The sequence below is a fragment of the Euprymna scolopes genome, chromosome 46 (genome assembly GCF_053919585.1).
Source record: "Euprymna scolopes isolate OS-2025 chromosome 46, ASM5391958v1, whole genome shotgun sequence".
Classification (NCBI taxonomy): Eukaryota; Metazoa; Mollusca; class Cephalopoda; order Sepiida; family Sepiolidae; genus Euprymna; species Euprymna scolopes.
Genome location: NC_136527.1, coordinates 88,952,416 through 88,976,328, shown reverse-complemented (window position 1 = coordinate 88,976,328; position 23,913 = coordinate 88,952,416). Strand labels below are relative to the sequence as shown.

Below are 23,913 nucleotides of genomic sequence, written 5' to 3'. Positions count from 1 at the left end.
ATTTTCAATTTCTTTGTCGTGCCATTTAAATTAATGGGCAGGACGACTTCTACTTTCAATTTGATTTTGTCACCGTTTTAGCACCCTTATGTGACTTTTTCAGAGTCAGTTTATCCAGTTTTTTCCAAGTGCTAACGTTTATTACCGACAAATTTGCTCCAGAATCAAGTTGAAATTTTATTTGTTTGCCGAAAATATTAACTAACACATATTTTCGTAAATTGTCTTTCTCTTTGTCGTTTGTTCTCATTTCGTGTACTCTATATTTTGTTCTGCAACAAATACTCTTATGTCCGACTTTATCGCAATTGACGCATCTGATATTTTTGTAAGGACAATCCTTTCCCCAATGTTTTTCATCACATCTTCCGCAATTATTAGTTGGTCCCGATTTTCTATAGCTCCTTTGACTTGAATCGTAATTTCGTTTTCTGTAATTCGAGTTTTAGTATTTATAACTCGCGTAATCTTTTGGATTTTGATGAATCTCACACTTTCTTTGCCCTGCGTTTCTGCCAGATTTTTTAGTCTTCCTTATGTACGACACTCCTGCTTCTTCTATATCTCTGGAGTCTTTTTTTAGTGATACTGCCCTTTGACAATCTTCTGCTAACTTTTGCAGTGTCAGACCTTGTTCTGTCTTTAATTTTGAGAGAACGCATCTTCGGATCTCTGAATTTTTTGTAGAAACTAGCCCCTGTGCAAAAATTAAACATTTGAAGTCGTCCACCGTAAGTTCCGATAAGTTAAAATTGTCGCAGTGTTTATTCACTACTGACGCATATGTCAGGTAGTCCTGCTCCCCCGTTTTCTTAAGGTTCATACACGACCATCTCTTATGAAAAAGAGACATGTTCAGTCCGAATAACTCCTTAAGAAGTTAAGTGTCCCTGGTTTTGAATTTCCTTTTCAAGTAGTCTCAAAAAAATCTTGGTGACAATTTCGTAGTTGCTGCGTTTTAAACATTGAATTTCCGAGTGATGCTTTTTTTTAATCTTTGACAAATAAGTATTTCCCGAATACCACTGTTGAATTTGATAGTGTATTTTCTCACACGTAAATCTTTTTCTGAAATCCCGTCACCACTGTTGTGTCTGTATCAATAACAACACGAACGCAGAAAGTAAAGGTAAAACAAATATATTAAGACGAAAAGATAATACATATTTACAAAGGTGCAGTTGTATTGCAGTTGGAAGATTGTCCGGCAGAGGGTGTGTTAAAGTCTTCCAGGGAGCAACTGGCACATGCGTCTTGCCTATTCGGCGTTCGAACACAGCTCCCTGATCTTGCTGACTTGATACCTTTATCTATATCTTGTTCAACCACGTATGCTAATTAGTGGGCGTCTCCACAACATTTATTGTTTTGGGCTCAAATCAAATTAAAAAGTTTGATTTATGTCCAAGTAACCTACATCTAAAATTTCAAGTGTTTTTGATCCAAAATTAGTGGAGGAGTTTGGTGGAGTTTTCAAAGGTCAAATCGTTTAACTTTGAGCCCTTAATAGCCAAATTTCTGGCCGAAAACCAATTAAAAAGATTTTACCAAATCTCAATACCCATTATCTCAAATCTCGAGTCTGTAGACCGAAAATTGACAGAGTAGTTTGGTAGGGAAATGTAAACACACAAACACACACACAAACACACATGCAGAAATTTCACTTTTATCTATATATCTATAAAAGTGAACGTGTTTGTGCGTGTGTGTCTGTGTACATTTCCTTACGCAATAACTCAATCAATTTTAAGTATACAGACTCGAAATTTGATATACAGGTTACTTACTGATATTGGGAAAATCTTTGTGATCGGTTTTCGACCAGAAATTTGGCTGTTGAGGGGTCAACGTTCAACGATTTAACCTTTGAAAACTCTACCAAATCTTAGTTGAAATGTATCATTTTGTTTAAACAAAAAAACCAAAAAAAAACCAAAAAAAAAACCGGCAGTCTTGCAGTTAAGCCCGGCAAACTCGAAAGTAAGTTCGACAACTCTAGAACGATCACATCAGCATTTACACCATCAAATCACGATATTACGAATTATTAAAATTTTAAAACAAATAAAAAATATTTGATTAATATTTAATAAAAAATATTTAAAAAAATTATTTAAATATTTTTATCTTTATTTTCTTTTTTCACGGTTTAAATTTTTATTTTTTTAATTTAATTTGAGGGTAATACCGTCAGATCACGATATTACGAATTATTAAAGTTTTCAAATATTATTTTTAATATTTAAAAAGAAAAAAAATTATTTAAAGTTTTACACACGACAAAGTTTCATTTTTTTTATATTATATTTTGTTCTGTTAAGACAATACATGTACTTTCTAAAAATTGTTTAATTTTTCTGTTAAATAAATAATTATAAATATATAAAAATGAATATTTTGTTCGTTTTACCGATGTATTGGACAATTCAAAATGGCGGCCGACTCTCTCTTAAACACGGTAAATTCGAGAAAAGGTGTTATAAATAATAAACTAGACAAAATACTGTTAGAAATTCGCTCAATATATATTACCGTGACATAGGTTGACATATATTCGGTGTTTTTTTAACAGTATTTTGTCTAGTTTATTATTTATAACACCTTTTCTCGAACTTACCGTGTTTAAGAGAGAGTCGGTCGCCATTTTGAATTTTCCAATACATCGGTAAACACTGCATGTTTTTCGAGCTGAATAAATATGTTACATTGAATAAAAACACAAAAAATATATCTAGTTTGGTAGAAAAGTAACTTATCTTGCCTTTAATAACATTTATTTGTTATATATTTGTTTTTTTGACAACTTTTTCGAATCTATGTGTACAGTAATACAAACCCCGTAATATTCATGATTTGACGGTGGAAAATACTGATGTGACCCTTCTAGAGTTGTTGAACTTTGCCGGGACTTAACTGCAAGACCACCCCCCAAAGAATGATTTTTTTTTTAATGAAAATAAAGCATCATAAATCGTAACAATAAAAAAAAAGAAAAATTATTTTTTTCAGAGACATTACTAGACAATTTTTATTTTTGTTCCTGCCCGGAGTACCCCATTTGGGGGAGTTGGATTTCTCCACATTAAAAAAAAAACGACCTTGTGTCTAACTCTGCCCTCGTGGGGAGGCAAGTAAATAATATAAGGCATCTTGCTGCTCAACTTCCTACATAGTATCCCTGCAACTTATGCCCATGATAGCACCTATTTACTGTGCCTCCCCACAGGACAGAGTAAGACAACAGGGTCGTTTTTTTAACGTGGAGAAAAGGTACAAAAATAAAAAATATGTCTCAGTCGTGAAGGATTTCTCCTCCACAGAAAGAGAACAAAAAATGGAAGTGCAGCATCTGAAGAACAGATACTACACTTTTTATTTATTTGCTTCCCCACTAAGCAAATTAGGCAGGAGGCCGTTTTTTAATGTGGAGATAGGGGGAAGGGGGAGGGAAAGAGGGGATCCAGCTCCCGAGAGGTGGGAAGTGGGAGCTGGATTCGAAACTGTTGGTATGAAGGGTTGCCCCTTGTGACCTTGTTACCCCCACATATGGTCTTTGCTAGTCATACTGGTCTTTGCTAGTCATAGCTTTGCAGCATCTGCCGGAACAGATGGTGTTTATTTGCTCCCCCACCGAGCAAATTAGGCACAAGGCCGATTTTTAATGTGAGGAGTGAAGGGAGGGGGAAGGGAAAAAGGGGACCAGCTCCCGAGAGGTGGGAAATGGGAGCTGGTTAATGGTCAGGCATGTGGGGTTGCCCCCACATCTGGTCTTTGCTAGTCATAGCTAGTCATAGCTAGTCATAGCTTGCAGCATCTGCCGGAACAGATACTACACTTTGATCTTGATCAAAAGGTCAAATTAAAAATGGCCCTGATAATACCTATTTACTATGCCTCCCCACGGGACAGAGTTAGACACCAGGGTCGTTTTTTAACGTGGAGAAGCTCAGAAAAGGTACAAAAATAAAAATTGTCTCAGGCGTGAAGGATTTCTACTCCACCGAAAGAGAACAAGAAATTGAAGTGCAGCCTGAAGAACAGATACTACACTTTGATCTTGACCAAAAGGCCAATGTGGAGTGAAAATGTAATTAAAAATTTTTTAAAGTATAGTAGGTATTTTTAAAGTATAGTAACGGTACATTTTTTTTCTAAGGGACATTTTATGCTGATCACCGCTAAACGATTTCCTGTTCCGGCGAATCATAAGATATGACCCCCCCCCCTCATCGTACCTCCTAACTTATCCCCAAACATCCTGCTCTAAATAATGTCATCGACGGTACGTAGTTTTTATTTTTATTTGTTTTTGTTACTTTAAACATAGAATTATTTTTATTCTTAATATTTCTCTTCATAAACGGTTATTTTATTTTGGTGCTTGTACAGTTTAATTAACACATAAAAAAATAATTAAATATTCAAAAAAAAGAAAAAAAAAAGACATACTCGTTATGGAATAAAGTTTTCACTTAATTTGATCAAGTATTTTTTTTTATTATTTTTTTTTTTTTTTGCAGGGGAAAATCAAATTTTAATGAAATCGATCGTATCGTAGCCATTTGCCTATTTACGGGAACGAGGAGGGGGGGGTACCTTTAAACGAAAAATTGATTAACAAAGGACAGAAACTCTATAAAATAAGTGAAAATAAATAACCGGTACTTGTACAGTTTAGTCAAGACATTAAAAAATGAAAATATCGAAAAGAGTTTAAATTGTATGTATCCGTTATGGAACGAAGTTCTCTGAAAAAAAAATTCACTTAATTTCATCAACTAGTTTGTTTGTTTTTTTTTTTTTTACAGCGAAAAAAAAACACGTTTTTATGAGAGCGCGTTGAAGGCAACCATCTTGAATTTAAAAAAAAAAAAAAATTTGTTTGAATTTTAGAAATGTCAAAGGGAGATAACTCCAGTCAAAGCGCTGACATCCCTCCCCATCCCTAATACTAGCTTTTCTTCCTAAAAATCGAACATTTTTCTCGGTATCATAACAAATTGTTTTTTCGCTGTAAAAAAAAAAAAACTACTTGATGAAATTAAGTGAATTTTTTTTTCGGAGAATTTTGTTCCATAACGGATACGTACAATTTAAACTTTTTTCGATATTTTCATTTTTTAATGTGTTGACTAAACTGTACAAGGACCAAATAAATAAACTAAAATCATGGGTAAAACCTTGCAGAGGATGCATTGTTTTACGGTTATTGTAAATATGGAACAAAAATTTAAATTTCGTTCCGTTTTAATTTTTTTTTTTTTTTGAGCCCTAAAAACCAAAGTAATCGAAATTTTACAACCGTAAAACAGCGCATACTCCGCAAGTTTTACCCTGCCGATGTTTCAAAATAATCTTGTTAAATTTTGACAAACTTTAAGCAGTGGTCGAGTTATCTCCCCTAGCGCCCTCCTCTTCATCAGCGAAAAACAAAATGGTCGCAACTTGATCGATCTCACCAAAGTTTGATTTTCCTCTGTAAAAACAACCAAAAAAAAAAAATAGTTGATCAAATGAAGTGATTTTTTTTTTTTTATGAAAACTTTATTCCATATAATTTTTATTTTCAACATTTTCATTTTTTTAATGTCTTGATTAAACTGGACAAGTACAATGAATTTTGGTGCTTGTACAAATAAAAGCAACAGATTTTTTTTTTTTTTTTTTTAATAAGACTAGCCTGGGTACCCGGCGTTGCCCGGATGTTTGGAGGTGTGTGTTGAGCAAAAAAAAAAAAAATTTGTAGCAGGCAAGCCGGCTTGAACCCATACGAAGGAGGAAAAGAATGTAAAAAAAAAAAGTGATATCTTTGATGTTGCGCCCATCGCCAAACCGGAAGTGGCGAAGGTTTAAATTAAGGCTAGTCAGTCGAAAAGAGGGGATGACATCAAAAAATATCGGAGGAAAAAGCGACACCTCCTTGTAGAAAACTGCCCAGTTGAGGGTAAAGAAATTAATGTTTTTGGCCAATTTTTCAGTATTTGTCGTCCGTGCAACATCATTACGTGCAACGTCATTATGTGCAAAATCATTACGTGCAAAATCATTACGTGCAACGTCATTACGTGCAACGTCATTACGTGCAACATCATTACGTGCAACATAATTACGTGCAACATAATTACGTGCAAAATCATTACGTGCAAAATCATTACGTGCAACATCATTACGTGCAACGTCATTACGTGCAACGTCATTATGTGCAACGTCATTACGTGCAACGTCATTACGTGCAACGTCATTACGAGCAACGTCATTACGTGCAACGTCATTACGTGCAATGTCATTACGTGCAACATCATTACGTGCAACATCATTCCGTGCAACGTCATTATGTGCAACATCATTACGTGCAACGTCATTACGTGCAAAATCATTACGTGCAACATTATTACGTGCAACATCATTACGTGCAACGTCATTACGTGCAACGTCATTACGTGCAACATCATTACGTGCAACGTCATTACGAGCAACGTCATTACGTGCAACGTCATTACGTGCAACGTCATTACGTGCAACATCATTACGTGCAACATCATTACGTGTAACATCATTACGTGCAATGTCATTACGTGTAACATCATTACGTGCAACATCATTACATGCAACATCATTACGTGCAACGTCATTACGTGCAACATCATTACGTGCAATGTCATTACGTGCAACATCATTACGTGCAACGTCATTACGTGCAAAATCATTACGTGCAACATTATTACGTGCAACATCATTACGTGCAACGTCATTACGTGCAACGTCATTACGTTCCCACGCATCTGTCAAAGTTTTAGGCGGATGTACAAATATACTTACATACATTTAAACAGACAGCTGAGATTTATATAATAGATTACGAGCATATCTTTGTCTATAGACCGTCAATGAGATGGGGTATGTTGTGTCTGTTCCGTGGGAGGAGTCGACTGGAATCTTCTCCTCAGTCACAATCAGAGGTTGACTGGTTGGTAGTAATTTCTTGTCGCTAGTTATGCTGCTAATCGTCTCAGGGATGGAGGGCTTGGTATGCCAGGCCATGTCGCTATCTTCCTCATCACTGTCATCTGGATGTTCAAGACTAATCCTCGGGCCGTTACCCGGATGAGAAAGGACCTTGAAGTAATCATCTTTGTGGTCCTTGTATGTAAAAACCCTTAACTGGGAGCCAGCAAACTTTCGAATGTACATCCACTCATCTTGCTTGGATGAAACTAAGTATCGCTCACGTCCTTTATGTTTTGATAGGTCACTGTGAAGGTACTCAATGTCTCCAACATTCACCCCCATACAAGATTTATGTGACCAGGTAGGAGCCTTAGCCCGCTCACTATAAACATGGTTGGCCTTGCGCCTATGATACTGCTCTTCTATAAGATCCATATCATTGAATGGGATGTATTCATTGCTAAATTGGTCCTGGTGGTACAAGATCTCTCAGGGGGACAATCCAAGTGATCCAAACCTACAGTTTAACGTGCAACATGCTGCAGAGCGTGAGACTGTAGAGATCTGCGAACCAGCTGGGTCCGACTTGAGCTCTCGCTGCACATCTCGGATGGGCTTTTCAGTTACAATTGAGGTTTTAAGGAGTGCCTATCCTTATTGAAATATGGTGAGTGAACAGAAACCCATAATTTTGAAGAGATTTGAAGCTGGCGGGGAGGGCGTAGTCTGTCCTTACGACTGCAGGTGGATTAATGATTGGTCTTTTTCTTTTTTTTTACACAGTGATCACCACTTATCAAGGCCCGGAAGCCACTCAGGGATAAGGGTTATTGCAAGTACATTACGTTAGTGTGGAGATTTGATGAAGTGTTTACTTAAGGGGGCGGTTCATTAGGAATTTGTTAACATTGGGCTTGAAGACATCCAAGTTGTAGTCCGGTGGGAAGCAGGCAGACGGAACAGAGTTCCACAGGCGTGCAGTTCTAAGAAAGAAGCTTTGTTCATGGAATCCGCGTTTTGATTTAGGCACAGATATAGAGTGGGGGAAATTTTTCACAGTGGATTCAGCTAGTCTGATGGGCAAACAGGTCTTTAGAAGAGCCTCCCACAATATGTCACTTTGCTCATTTGGAATAAGGAGTGCAAAAGTATAAGAACTGACGTACCCACGTAAGACAAAAATCAGTTGTCTATTTCTCTTGATATCAGCAGCGAACCTAAGCCCGTGTATTCGGGGGGGGGGTCTTTACAGGACTGAGAAACAGCTACGGGTGGGGAGCTGCTTAATGAATCGCGCTGGTGACATGAGGATACAATTTTTGTTTACGGCTTCAGCCACGTCCAAGGCATAGAAATACCAGCTCACTACCTGTTGCATCTGGTGTTTGGTAAGGTGTCCCAGCTTAATATGCAACGTTGTCTATATAAAAGCCAAGTACGCCCAAGGATGGAATACTGCTGCCATATCTGGGCAGGAGCTGCTAAAAACAGCCTATCCTGCCTTGACAGAGTACAAAATAGATTTAGTGGGGGATGCACTTTTCTCTTCCTTGCAACCTCTCTCCTACGGTGCGAGCCTATCTTTGTTTTATCGTTATTTCCATGGCAGGTGCTCGTCTGAACTCCAATCTCTAGTCCCCTCTCGCCAATCTTTTATGAAAAACACCCGTCTAGCTGAAACCACTGTCAAAAATTTTCCCCACTCTTTATCTGTGCCTAAATCAAAATGTAGATTCCATGAACAAAGCTTCTTTCTTAGAACTGCATGCCTGTGGAACTCTGTTCCGTCTGACTGCTTCTCACCTGACTACAACCTGGATGTTTTCAAGTACAATGTAAACAAATTCCTGATGAACTGCCCCCTTAAGTAGACACTTTTATTAATTCCCCACACTAACATACTGTACATGCAATAAGCCTTATCCCTGAGTGGCTTCCGGGCCTTGATAAGTGGGGAATCTCCTTGTAAAAAAAAAAAAAAAAGGGGGCATGTTGCAGAACAATAATTGCATTGTGGGAGAAGAGGGTCCTTTCGACAAACAATTAGAAGGCCATCCTGGACTAATGTGACAGTCTGAAGATATCTTTTAACATTCTTAATGCCATTAAGACGCTTTGATAGGTGAGTTCCCTGTGTTGTGTGATCGTCTAATATGTTCTGATTATTTGTGATATCTTCATATTTAATTGCTCATATGCTTTTGTGTGTGTGTGTGTGTGTGTGTGTGTGGTACATGTATGTTGGACATACCTTCATGCGTCGTCGATGTTCCCACCTGGAATTCATCTCGTTTTGGACGAAGATTCATTCACTCCAAGACGATAAATTGGTTTTATAGTTTTTATTCACTTACCCTGCAACCTCTCTCCCACAGAAGAGACGTTGCGAGCCTATCCTTGTTTTATTGTTATTTCCATGGCAGGTGCTCGTCTGAACTCCAATCTCTGGTCCTCCCTCGCCAATCTTTCACGAAAAACACTCGTCTAGCTGAATCCACTGTGAAAAATTTCCCCCACTCTATATCTGTGCCTAAATCAAAACACGGATTCCATGAACAAAGCTTCTTTCTTAGAACTGCATGTCTGTGGAACTCTTTTCCGTCTGCCTGCTTCCCACCGGACTACAACTTAGATGTCTTAAAGTCCAATGTTAACAAATTCTTAATGAACCGCCCCCTTAAGTAAACACTTCATCAAATCTCCACACTAACGTAATGTACATGCAATAACCCTTATCCCTGAGTGGCTTCCGGGCCTTGATAAGTGGTGATCACTGTGTAAAAAAAAATAAAATAAAAATCTTGTCCACCTGGAATTCATCTTGTTCTTGGATGGGAGGCTGGAAACCTGTTTTGGATGAAGATTCATTCACTCCAAGACGATGATTAATTTTATATAGTTTTTATTCACTTTCTAGATGTCGATCGCAGAAGGATGGAAAGTGAATCTCTTGCTTGCGTGGTTTACTTATTCACACATGTAAGCGTCCCCACTCTCCAGTGAAGGGGAGAGGACGACTGTTAAGCCATCCGCTGTCTTCTATGTTCAAACCCGAACTCACTGATTCCAGCTAACCTGATCACATGACTTACACGCAAATCCGATCAGCTGACCCTCACTTCCGGTAAAACGTGTTTACAATATAATTTACACACCTCCCTCTATTTCTCAATCCATTTCCTAACACCTGCATCAGGCGCGTCCATGTTTGTCTAAAGTCTGAGCACTCATTTTGAATTTCTGTCCATGCTAGACGGCTGGTATACGGGAGGTTCAAGGATCCCTTAATGATCTCCACAGGAGAAGTCCTAAACATGACGACCTCCTCCTGCACCCACAAGAAGGAACAGACCTGACATGTTGGATGCCTTACCAAAATAAAATTGCATGGTAATCACCCAATTTCTGCCACAAAATTTTGATTGGCAAAACTCATAAACAGAAAATATATATTTTCTAATTTCATCTTTTTTTTTTACATAATCTGATTTGATGTTTTCCTTAATATTCAAATCACTATATTTTGCTGCTTAATATCAAATACAGCAAATGAGTTATTTTTTATGCATCAAACAATTACATTTTCTCATTCATCCAAACTAATCACTGAACATCAATTTCATATTTTCTTCACTAAAATATTACTGTGCTTGATGTCATCAAGTGGAGCGGATCATTTTTTTTTCATTTGTTCACACATTTTTCCAATTTATATATATTTTGTCAAAGATTCTTAGCCTATGTCATTGCATACCAAGCTGTTTATTAAAAGTTAAGGTTCACTGTAAACACATACGTTACACCAAAATAAAAACGCTTCAGATAATGTCTTGATATTCAATTCAGTTTCTCACATGACATCTTATGAAGTTAGTAGAAATGTTACAGACTTTTGAATCTCAAACACTTTCAATACTGTGCACTGATATTTTCTTTTTTGGAATATAAGCACATTCATGATTTTTTTTACAAACGCCAACAAATGTCACATTGTGTAGCAATGTACTGAAACAATTATAAAAAATATTTGTTTTTATTTTGGATGATGCAGGGCATCCGAAGAGAGATTTTTCTAACAAAATGAAAGTATAATTTTTAGCAATAGGTATCTAGGAAAAGGCCACTACATATGTTATAAATTCCAAATTTCCACAACCTGGCAAACACTGGTACACGCTAGCAAATTTAGATTTGCAATTACAGAATATGATTCTAATTTTTTCCTTTGCTCTTTATTCTAACACTACACTAAGTTTACTGTGTTATTTCGCTACAGTTGATATTGTGTAGAACAATAAGAAAATCATAGTGAACAATGCATTCAACAAAATTTCACACACATTTCTAGATACCTATAAAATCAGCAGGCAAGTTTGCTCTGCCGATGTTGGACGAAAGCCTGGAAATCGCAAACAGTTGAGAACTTTCCATAGGCCTCGCTATCGGTGAGGATAGTGGGATGATTTTCTGATGGAATCGGGTATATCAGCCAAAATTGCTTGATTGCTATAAAATTGCTTGATTGATACACAATTGCTTGATTGCGACAATGTTGTTATGGTGTTTACTCGAAGTGGAGTAGGTATTCACCAGAAGATGGTGTTATCGGAACGAACGTGGATATAGCTTGGCAGATGTGTTGTGATCTAGGTATTTGTCGTTGTTTACTGGCGTTGTTGACAAGACACACACTGCTTCCTACACTCCTTGTGATTATGGGTAACGGCCAAGGTTTAGCTGATACTATGCAGCCTGAATCCCAACGAGGCTCAATAGCAAGTTTGTCATCCTCATCAGCAGGCATGGAGAGTTCCAAGTACTCGCCAGGCCACACTCTGATTTGTTGGGGATGGGGCATGCAAAACATAAACAGGTCTGACCAGTCTTGTGTCAGAAGATATAGTAGAGCCATACCTGAATTGTGTGTCACCAATCCATATGCCAAACGTATCAGGTCTCACTGACGTCATTACTGTGTATAAATTGGACACTGCCAAGTGTCTTTACATCAAGATTCTCAATAACCAGGCCTTCAAAGAAGCACATTGTGTCCCCTCTCTCCAGACTAAGCCTGGTCTCTCCAACCACATTGAGGGGGGAGGATCTGTCTGCTTATTTGGCAGACTGGGACGATTTCATGATTTTAGCACTCAGGCACTTGGTTGTTGAGTGTCGTATCATATTGTGGCAACACTGTCCACAATGATTCGTACCAGATGATGATTTGAGAACATATTAGTGTAGTGGGGATTGTTCAGTTTTTACTCGCCGTGAGGTTGTCATATTTTCATCCTCTGTATATAAATTGTTTAAGGTCTCGGGACAAGTGGACTCATCAACCTTGATAATATATCTATAGTTTGATTCAGGAAGGTAGATACCTGATTTCACAGTAGATAAGTCTTCTTCAATTGAAGCTTCCTAGAGTAGAAAATGTCCAACTCACAGATGCCTCACTTTCCAACTCTTCAAATAGAGAATACAATGCCAGGGAGATCTCGGGCTTGATTGACGCCAATGTCTGTGATCTCAACTCTGTCCCATAACGTTGCTTGACTAATTTAGGGAGGGCTGGATGAAGTAGGCAGAACCAAGTGAGGACTATTAGATTCTCTAATGTAGGGGTGACTGCTTCATTTTTTTTATGTAACTCTCCTCCCACATTCTTGGTGAAACTCTCCCCACCCTCTCTAAGTTTCCTCTCTAGTTATGTAATTCTTATACAACAAAATCTTTGACATAATTTAAAATTTCTATTCTTTTTTGTAGATTTTCTGACTAAAACACTTGAAGATTTATAAAAACTCTCCCGTCACTCTCACTGTCTATAACTCTCCTCCTACCATCTCTCTTTCTGTATCTCTCCTCCCACCCACACCTTCTGTAGCTCTCCCCCACCCACTCTGTAAGTCTCCCCCCACCCCTCTATAACTCACCTCCCACCCACACTTTCTGAAGTTCCCCTCTCACCGATCTCTCTTTGTGTAACTCTCCTTCCACCTACTTCTTAATAACTCTCCTCCTGCCTACTTTCTGTATCTCTCCTCCGACTCTCTCTAGTTATGTATACTTGTTAAACAACGAAATGTTTGCCATGATTTAAATATTCTTTTTTGCAGAAGTTTTATAAAAATTATGGAGTTGAATTGAATGTCTCTCCTCCCACCCTCTCTCTGTAACTCTTCTCCCACCCACACTTTCTGAAACTCTCACCCCCTTTCTCTGTAACTATTCTCCCACCCTCCCTCTGTAACTCCCCTCACCTTCTCTCTTTATGTAACACTCCTCCCACCCCCCTGCTGTAACTCTCCCCTCCGTCTGTAACACTCATCACATCCTCTCTCTCTGTATCTTTCCTCCCACTCTCTAAGTTCTCTCTCTAGTTATATATAATTGTTAAACTGAAATTTTTGCCGTGATTTAAATATTTCTATTTTTTTTTTCCGATTTTTGACGTTTTATAAAATTTGTGAAGCAGAATCAACAATCATTTCCCTCCCACCCTCTCTCTTTATGTAACTCTCCTCCCACTCTCTTGCTGTAACTCTCCCCTCACTCTCACTCTGTAACACTCATCTCACCCTCTCTCTGTATCTTTCCTTCCACTCTCTCTCTAAGTTCCCTCTCTAGTTATGTATAATTGTTAAACTGAAATTTTTCCCGTGATTTCTATTTTTTTTTCAGATTTTTTGGCTAAAACATTGTTGACACTTTATAAAGTTTGTGAATCAGAATCGACAATCATTTGCCTGGCGATGAGAAAAATGGAACAAAATGACAACCAACCGAAAATGAAATATTGCTGCAAAACATGCGGGTATAACTTTTTAAATGTTTCGCATTATAAAATACACTTGCGCACACACAAAAAAGATGCAAAACGTTCTAATGAGGCATCTGGCGCTTCCGTACGTGTTCGTAAAACAAATTCGGACAATCACTTGCAAACGGGCCGGAATCGAGGGAAAGAATATAAATGCGGAATTTGTGGTTTGGGTTTTTCAAAGACATATTTGCCGATTCATATGCGTCGACACACGAACGAGAAGCCATATTCGTGTGAAGTTTGTCTTTCGTCATTTTCGCAAAAGTCAAATTTGGTTTATCATATTCGGACACATACAGGAGAAAAACCGCATTCATGTCAGGTTTGTGAAGCCTCGTTTTCGCGGAAAAGTTTGTTGAGCGGACATATGCAAATTCACACCGGGATCAAACCATTCACTTGCGACGTGTGTGGAAGTTCTTTCTCGCATTCAACGAATTTAAAAAATCACAAACAAACGCACAGCGGCGAGCGTCCGTTTGTTTGCGAAAAATGCGGCAAGTCATTCTCTCGAAATGCGCATTTGAAGCAACACATGTTCACGCACACCGAACATCGGCCGTTCACGTGCGAGATTTGCGGGCTCTCATTTAAAATGAAGCCCTATCTGAAAGAACATTTAAGGATACACACAGGAGTGAAACCATATTCTTGTCAAGTTTGTCGGGCATCTTTTTCACAGTCGTCGCATCTAAAATATCACGAGCGGACACATAGCAAACGTGAGAACGCATTCGCTTGTGAAATCTGTGGGATTTTATTCTCACAGAATTTCCGAATGAAACAACATATGCAGTCACACATTGGAGCACTGACGTATACATGTGAGCTTTGTGATTGTTCCTTTCACACGAGTTCCCAACTCAGCCAGCATATGCTGATGCATTCTGAAGATGAGAGAAACTGAATGCCTAGATATCATTCTTGGGTGTCTTCGGTCTCCCTGTATAGGGCTTAATCAGAGGATACTTCTTATCGGAAGTAATTCCTGACTAAATATAAAGAAAACATGGTGTACTGTCCTCTCAAGCCATCCAGCACGGTCTACAGGTTGTTAACAGGGACACCACCCTTTATTAATAGAGGGCAGCTTCTAATACCAAATAAGTCATGAACAATGAGGAATTTCTAAGAAAAATTAATAAAAATAGATATGCATACTGGCAGGTTGGCAATCAGGATAAAAAGGGCGCTTCTCCTTGTTTATACACCAACTTAGTTTCACCAGAAATTCACATTTAGAAAAAAACATCTGAAAACTCGCAAGGGGCATGGAGAGAACTTGAACTTCTACTAGACACTGTCCTCAAGTGTCTAAGGTCTCTCTGTAAAGGGGTTTGTTAGAACAACCTGGCATGAGAATACTTTTCCTTACAAGTAAACTCTGATCAAATATTCAAAATCACATAGTATTCGCAGCCTAAATAAGATCTCCTCACTATGGCTAACCCACATTAGCTTTTACGAGGAATGGTGCACCTTCTCCAAGTGATGTTACCTCAAGTAACAGCACGAAGCTGGATACTCCACCAGACTAGATAAATTCTTGTCCTGGAATCCAGTAAGACCAAGAGACCAACATGAAAGATATACTACAACGTATGAAAATGGTTAATTGGGGAGAGGAAAATTATGTTCTAAATTCTTTACTAACTCAGTGCTTGAGAGATAAAGAACTTTAATGGAACATTCGAATATCTATGTATCTCATATAGACTTTAAGTGTGGGCCCCTTGATTTCTGAGAACTTCGACTGAAGTAAAATAAAACAAAATAGTGAAAAACCATTCTCGGGTGTGTTTGGTCTCCCTGTACAGGGGTTAGTCAGAGCCCTGACATGAGGATACTTCTTATCGGAAATAAACCCTGACTAAATATTGAATAAAAACGTGGTGTGCTGTCCCCTCAAGCCATCCAGTATGTTCCACAGTTTGCGAACGGGGACACCGCCTTTTATTAACAGGGCAGCTTCTAATACTGAATAAGTTGTGGATAATGAGAAATTTCTAAGAAAAAATAAATGAAAATAAAAAGACTTGCATCAAATCTGTTGCCAAGGTTGCTGGAAAAATGATTACTTCATTGTACCACTCCAGAAGATATTTCACTCTCGACGAAATCCTCTACAAGTATAAAAGCTTAATACATCCTAAAATATTGTTGTCACATCTGGAAAGGAAGCTACTCAGAACACTCTTTTCTGTCTTGACAAAGTTCAAAATCGACTTCGAAATCTAGTAGGTGATGTCCTTTTCTCCTCCTTGCAACTTATTTCTCACAGAAGAGATATTCCTAGTTTATCTCTACTCTAGCATCATTTTTCATGACAAGTGCTTGACTGAGCTTTAATCTATTATCCCCCTGCAAAACATTCATAACTAGTACTCACCTAGTTACAACCACTGTCATTAATTTAAACCAATTTCTATCCATGCCAGCTTTTTTCCTAGAACCGCTCGCCTCTGAAACTCTGTACCGCAAGGCAGATTTCCATTTAACTACAACATGGTTAACTTAAAATCCAATGCAAACAAGTTGCTGTTGAGCCGTCGTCTTCAATTATTAAATTATACCCAACTTCCACCACTACTCTATTGTCCCACTGATCACCTTACAATCATTAAGCTTTATCCTCGAGTGGCCTTCAGGCCTTGATAAATGGTGACTCCTTGATAATAAAAAGTCCACTTCTCTTCACCCTGTTGTTTCTGGCAGCCAGGATAAAAAAGGCGAGAAGAGGTAAGTGATGGCGTAAAACTTCTTTCCCCTGAAAGTGTTACTATAGCCGTGGCATAAAAAATTAACAAAAATAAATATGCATAATGGCAGGCCAACACCTAGGATAAAAAGGGTGCCTCAGCCTGTTTATACATCAGGTGGAAAGAACTAAGTAATGATGTAAACCATCTTTCCTCTGACAGAGTGCAGCCTCTCTTTCACAGAAAAGATATTGTGAGCCTATCTTTTTTATCATTATTTCCATGGCAAGTGCTCATCTGAGCTCCAATCTCTGGTTCCTCCCTCCCAATCTTTCACAATTAACACCAGTCTAGCTAAAACCACAGTCAATAATTTTCCCCAATCCTTATCTGTGCCTAAATCAAAACATAGATTCCATGAGCAAAGCTTCTTTCTTAGAACTGCACGCCTGTGGAACTTCCGCTTGCCTGTTTCCCTCCTGACTACAACTTGGATGTCTTCAAGTCCAACATACCTGATTAACCGCGCCCTTAAGTAATGACACTTTATCAAATCTCCAATGCTAACAGATACTACACTACCCCATTGATTACTGTACACACAATAACCCTTATCCCCGAGTGGTTTCTGGGCCGTGATAAGTGGTGACCTCCATGTAAAAAAAAAAGAAAAAGTGGCATGATATCCATGACAGGCCAACAAGGATTAGCCACCAGACCTTGGGGCTAGAGTTGCTGACTCCCTAGCTCAAGCAGTTTCAACAGCTAAAAAGAAAGTGTTGCTGTTTCGCTATCACTACTGAAAGTTTGAAAAGGGGAGCAAAATAGCAAATGAAATATTAACTGAGAAAATAAAAGAGAATAATTTTACTGTGGAGTTTATTGCTCATTGTTTACAACTGGATCAGGTTTAAAGTATCATGTATGTCTTTCTTTTTTTTTTTTTACACAGTGATCACCACTTATCAAGGCCCGGAAGCCACTCAGGGATAAGGGTTATTGCAAGTGCATTACGTTAGTGTGGAGATTTGATGAAGTGTTTACTTAAGGGGGCGGTTCATTAGGAATTTGTTAACATTGGACTTGAAGACATCCAAGTTGTAGTCCGGTGGGAAGCAGGCAGACGGAACAGACACTAAACACACTTAGGTCGTTGAACATCTGGGAACATGAACCACCACGGATAACATCAAATGGAAAAGTGACAGTGTTCTACGACAAAGACATACAGGCAGGCAGATACATAAAAGACAAGGCCATCAAGCCAGATATAGTAATATGGAACAAGTCTGAAAGAACTGCACTCATTATCAATGCCACAGTCCCAAATGATTTTGACCTTAATAAAGCTGAACGGGAAAAGATAATAAAATATCAGGACCTAAAAAATGATCTAAAAACGACATGGTTTCTGAAAGAAATAAACATTATACCGGTTGTGATAGGAGCAACTGGCTTAATAAAAAAGAACTTTCAGAAATACTTAGGAGCAATCCCTGGAAGATCAAGCTGTAACGAAATAAAAATAGTAGCCATAAAGGGAAAACAGAATCAAGTGTTAGCTCCAGGAGGGATTAGCTCCTTAATCTCTTAAAACTTATTGAAGTAAAATAAAACAAAAGAGAGAACTTGAATGCCTACTAGACTCTGTCCTTGAGTGTCTAAGGTCTCTCTGTAAAGGGGTTTGTCAGATCAATCTGGTATGAGAATACTTTTCCTTATAAGTAAACCCTGATCAAATATTCAAAATAACATTGTATTCACAGCCCAAATAAGATCTTCTTTCTATGGCTAACTCACATTAGCTTTTACAAGGCATGCTGCACCTTCTTCAAGTGATATTACCTCAAGTAATAGCATGAAGCTGGATACTCCACCAGACTAGATAAATTCTTGTCCTGGAATTCAGTAAGACCAAGGGATCAAAACAAAAGATATACTACAACGTATGAAAATTGTTAATTGAGGAGAGGAAAATTATGTTCTCAATTTCTTTAATAACTCAGTGTTTGAGAGATAAAGAACTTAAATGGAACATTCGAATATCTGTGTATCTCATATGGAGTTCAAGTGTTGGGGGGGGGTCACTTGATTTCTGAGAACTTTGGCTGAAATAGAATAAAACAAAGAGAAAAGGCACTCAACATTTTGTTCCCTAGAGATAATAAAGCACTGGACATATTAACGCCTACTGAAGATAAAACAGGCATATTGTGATGCGTTTGGGTTGGAGATAAAGCAGTCTTGGCTGGAGAACATATCTGCTCTCGGCTCAGCCTTTGGTGGCTTCTGGTTAACACACACTCAGACTAACCGAGTCTTGCTATTTATGTGTAATATTATCCACATATGTAAATGAGTGAGTGCCACCACAACACTTGCCATGTTGAAAATTTGGAGAGAAGTCTGTATAGAGCTGCGCGTTGTATCTGGAGGTTGTATTTTGAATTGTTTGAACTGTAACACGAGAATAACGTCAAGAATGAGAGTTCAATATAGAAATGTTTTAATTTGAATAAAATATGCATCAAGAGGGCTTGAAACCAAATAAAAACACTATTTTTGTCACCTAGAGATAATAAATAACTGGATATATTAACGCCTACTGAAGATAAAACGTTGGACATATTGTGATGCGTTTGGGTTGGAGATAAAGCATTCTGCGTTATCTTCTACTAAAGCTAAAACTCTTATTAATATTTTGATGTTATTTACAACAGACTTACGTTTAAAGTAAGTATACATATTGTAGGTGAACTGTTGGATATCTTATCGACCACTAGAAAGGAAACACATCAGTAGGCATTAATATGTCCAATGGTTCATTATCTCTTGGCGATAAAATCTCGAGTGCTTTTTCTCTTTGTTTTATTCTATTTCAGCCAAAGTTTTCAGAAATCAAGGGACCCCCCCCCTACCTGGGGCTAACATGAACTCTATATGAGATACAGAAACTGAGAACATAGTTTTCCTTTCCCCAATTAACCATTTTCATATGTTGTAGTACATTTTTCATCCACAACCTAAGACATGCTTGAACTCTATATGAGATACATAGATATTCGAAGGTTCCATTAAAATTCTTTATTTCTCAAAAACTGAGTTAGTAAAGAAATTGAGAACATAATTTTCCTCTCCCCAATTAACCATTTTTTTTTATTTTTTAAATTTTTTTATTACATTTTCGCCCCAAACAAGGCAGATTGCCACTTTGGTGTAGGGGGCTACTATCAGGGGTAACAACTACTGGGGTACTATGTAGGGATTTGGGCAGCAAGATGTCGTTCACGTTACACTTGAACTTCTGAACGTCAGTACTGTTGAGGGAGCAGGGACCTGGAATGGAATTCCAGAGTCTAGCGGTTCTGGGGAAGAAACTATTGGAGTAAAAAGATCTTTTACATCCAGGGATCTCTACAGTGTGGGGGTGAGATTTAGCAGCCTGTCGAGTTTGTCGAGGGTGCACACGTCGTGGGGGCACAAGTGATTGCAGTTCGTCAGAGCATTCGCCACTAAAATACTTGTAGAAAAGGCAGAGGGATGCAACATTTCGTCGATGGGACAGAGGCTGGAGCTTAGATGCCAGTTCAGGGCCTATCAGGTTTGCGACTCTCTTTTGAACCTTGTCATGGAGCGAGAGACTAGTAGCAGATGCACCAGCCCAGATGTGGCAGCAATACTCCATACATGGGCGAATGGTGGCCTTATAGAGGTACAGGATACTTTCGGGTGTTAGTAGTTTTCTAGCATGGTAGAGAGAGCCCACCTTCCTTGCAGGAAACGACTGAAGTAAAAGAAAAACGCATGAGTTAGAGGGAAAATATCTAACATCTAGTAGGATGCCCCATCCCCAGCTAGAACAAAAAAATAAAATAAAGAAATAGGAGATAACTTGAAACTGTTGGATAGCACGGTACATATCGCCATGTTATTTTGATGGGATAACAAATACTTGTACATGAAGGGTTAGAGATAAAACATTCAGCGTTATCTTCTACTGAAGCTAAAACTATTAATATTGTGATCTTATTTGCAACAGACTTTAAACTATATATGAAACATTTGACATATATATATATATATATATATATATATATATATATATATATATACTAGCATGGGTGCCCGGCGTTGCCCGAGTATTTGGAAGTGTATGTTGAGCAAAAAAGAAAAAGCAGTCAATTTTTTTTTGATTTTACCCCTATTATGACTCCTTAAAATTTATAGTTTCGGGCTCAAATCACTTTATTAAGTTAGATCCAGGTTCAAGGAACCTATATCTAAAATTTCAAGTGTCTAGACCCAAAATTGTCGGAGGAGTTTGGTAGAGTTCTTAAAGGTCAAATCGTTGAAATTTGACCCCTTAACAGCCAAATTTCTGGCTGACACCCGTCACATCGATTTTCCCAAATCTCAGTACCCGGTATTTCAAATTTCGAGTCTATAGACTAAAAATTGACAGAGTTATTGCGTAGGGAAATGTACACAGACAGACAGACAGACACGTTCACTTTTATAGATATACTAGCATTTCAGCCCGGCGTTGCCCGGGTGTTTGGAGGTGTATGCTGAGCAAAAAAAAAAAAAGAGAAAATTTTTTTTTTTTTTGATCCCTATTATGACCCCTTAAAATTTATAGTTTCAGGCTCAAATCACTTTATTAAGTTAGATCCAGGTTCAAGGAACCTATATCTAAAATTTCAAGTGTCTAGACCCAAAATTGTCGGAGGAGTTTGGTAGAGTTCTTAAAGGTCAAATCGTTGAAATTTGACCCCTTAACAGCCAAATTTCTGGCTGACACCCGTCACATCGATTTTCCCAAATCTCAGTACCCGGTATTTCAAATTTCGAGTCTATAGACTAAAAATTGACAGAGTTATTGCGTAGGGAAATGTACACAGACAGACAGACACATTCACTTTTATAGATATATAGATATATACATTGGAGATGAAACAGTAGAAATCTTGTAATGTCATTTCGTTTTTTTAATTAATCCCGTTTAAAACATTGTAAATGTACAAATATTTAAACTTTGTTCTATCCGGAAAAATATCAGCTTTAAGGAAACATATTTGCCATTAAAAATATTTCGCATTCTGTGGAACTTTCTCAGGTTCTACTAGTTTTGATTATTTCTATTTTATGTTTCAAGCATCTTATGAAATTCTCCTCTCACCCTCTCTCTGCATCTCTCCTCTCACTCTCTCTCTCTCTATCTATCTCTCATCTCACCCTCTCTCTGTATCTCTCCTCCCACTCTCTCTAATTCTCTAATTAATCTATTTTTTTAAAAGCATTTTTACGCCAGACAAGGCTCAGAGCCACTTTGGTGTACGGGGGACATAATTTTCAGGGTACTATGTAGGGAGTTGAGCAGCAAGATGTCTGTTTACATTATACTTGAACTTCTGCATGTCAGTACGGTCGGGGAAGCAGGAACCCAGGAAAAAATTCCAAAGTCTAGCAGTTCTGGGGAAGAAATTATTAGAGTAGAAGGCTTCCTGGCATCTGGGAATCTCTACTGTATAGGGGTGGGATTTCGCTGCTAGTTGGGTTTGCCGGGGTATTTACGTTGAGTGGGGTACAAGAGCTTGTGGTTCGTTGTAAAACAGGAAGAGGGTTAGGGTTAGGGATGCAGCATTTCGTTGGTGGGAGAGAGGCTGAAGCCTAGCTGACATTTCAGGACCTATTAGGTTGGCGATTCTCTTTTGAACCTTTTAAAGAATCATAATTGAAAGAAAATCCATTTTTTTTGTTAACATATTTCCAATTACAAAGACAAATGCGAATACAGTTTTGGTTAGTGGAGAGAACTTGAATGCCTATTAGACACTGTCCTTGTGTGTCTAAGGTCGTTCTGTACAGGGGTTAGGGTGCAACTTCTACCTTTATGATAACGAGATACGTCATAAAACGGAATACTGTTAACGCATCTAGACAGGAGTTGCTTGGAGTACCAAGATAAATGAAAAAAAAAAAGGAAAGATCAAAGAGAACAGAAATGGTATAGGGCTGAAACAGAGTTTGTGCAACCCGACACAACCTCCATCTGTCGCAAATGACACAGAGAATAAACAAAAAAGGCATAGAGGAATGTTCTGACGTCATCCATTTCAATAAAAAGGAGACAGCTAGGCAAGGAGAAAAGAAGCGATCATGAGATGAAGCAAACTCATATCTCTGCTATTTTTTTTTTTTTACACAGTGATCACCACTTATCAAGGCCCGGAAGCCACTCAGGGATAAGGGTTATTGCAAGTACATTACGTTATTCTATCTGGCAAGTTCATTTGGGATATATATTGTTTTATTTTTTATAATAGATTTTTTTCTTGTACATAAATGTTTTTTTTTTCTTTTTTTTACACGGTGGTCACCACTTATCAAGGCCCGGAAGCCACTCAGGGATAAGGGTTATTGCAAGTACATTACGTTAGTAGTGTGGAGATTTGATGAAGTGTTTACTTAAGGGGCCGGTTCATTAGGAATTTGTTAACATTGGACTTGAAGACATCCAAGTTGTAGTCCGGTGGGAAGCAGGCAGACGGAACACCCTGCAATCCTCCTTGCGGTCAGTAATGTCACTGAAGAATAACGCATCTAGACAGGAGTTGCTTGGAGTACGAAGATAAGTGAAAAAAAAAAGGAAAGATCAAAGGGAACACAAATGGTATAGGGCTGAAACAGAGTTTGTGCAACCCGACACAACCTCCATCTGTCGCAAATGACGAAGCAGAGCTACAGCAGATGCTGTTATTCAGCAATAGATGCGAAACTTGATCACCTCCTGAGCATCCTAAGCTTGACAAGTGAAAGAGGAAAACATGCAGAACTTTTTGATAAGCAATTTGTCAATAACAAGCTCCTCTATGAAAATAGTTTTGCTTTAAAACCATGACATATCGTTAAATGTATGTAATTTAAAAATAAACACATTATTTATTGCTCGAGCACTATGTACTGTTCATAACTTTATGTGCATATGTATATATATATATATATATATATATATATTAAAAATTTTGACTCATGTCCAAGTAACCTACATCAAAAATTTCAAGTGTTTAGACCTAAAATTGGTGGAGGAGTTTAGTAGGTTTTCAAAGGTCAACTCTTTCAACTTTTGACCTCTTGGCAGCCAAACTTTTGCCCCAAAACTTATTAAAAAGCTTGCTGCATGTCTGAATACCCTTTATGTAAAATTTTTAATGTTTAAATCCAAAATTTACTGAATAGTTTTTTAGAGACTACAAAGGTTAAATCTTTTGAATTTTTACATCTTGGCAGCCAAATTTTTTTACCAAAAACTGATTTAAAAGCTTGCCTTATGTCTGAATATACTTTATGTATAATTTCAAATGTTTAGACCAAAAATTGTCTGAGTAATTTGATAGAGACTGCAGAGGTCAATTTTTTTTTTTAAATTGACCCCAA

The 23,913-nt window shown here is 37.9% G+C and overlaps 1 protein-coding gene across 1 annotated transcript in view; it reads left to right on the top strand.

The window, feature by feature from the left end:
* The window catches only part of LOC145270177 (uncharacterized), a 43,921-nt gene extending 20,492 nt beyond the window's left edge, over nucleotides 1-23,429 (top strand). The window contains exons 3-4 of the mRNA XM_080125804.1: nucleotides 4,253-4,285; nucleotides 13,636-23,429. Coding sequence (XP_079981930.1) covers nucleotides 4,253-4,285; nucleotides 13,636-14,684 — 1,082 coding nt within the window. The 3' untranslated portion in view covers nucleotides 14,685-23,429. The remainder of the gene's footprint in view (nucleotides 1-4,252; nucleotides 4,286-13,635) is intronic.
* The last annotated feature ends 484 nt before the right edge of the window (nucleotides 23,430-23,913 follow it).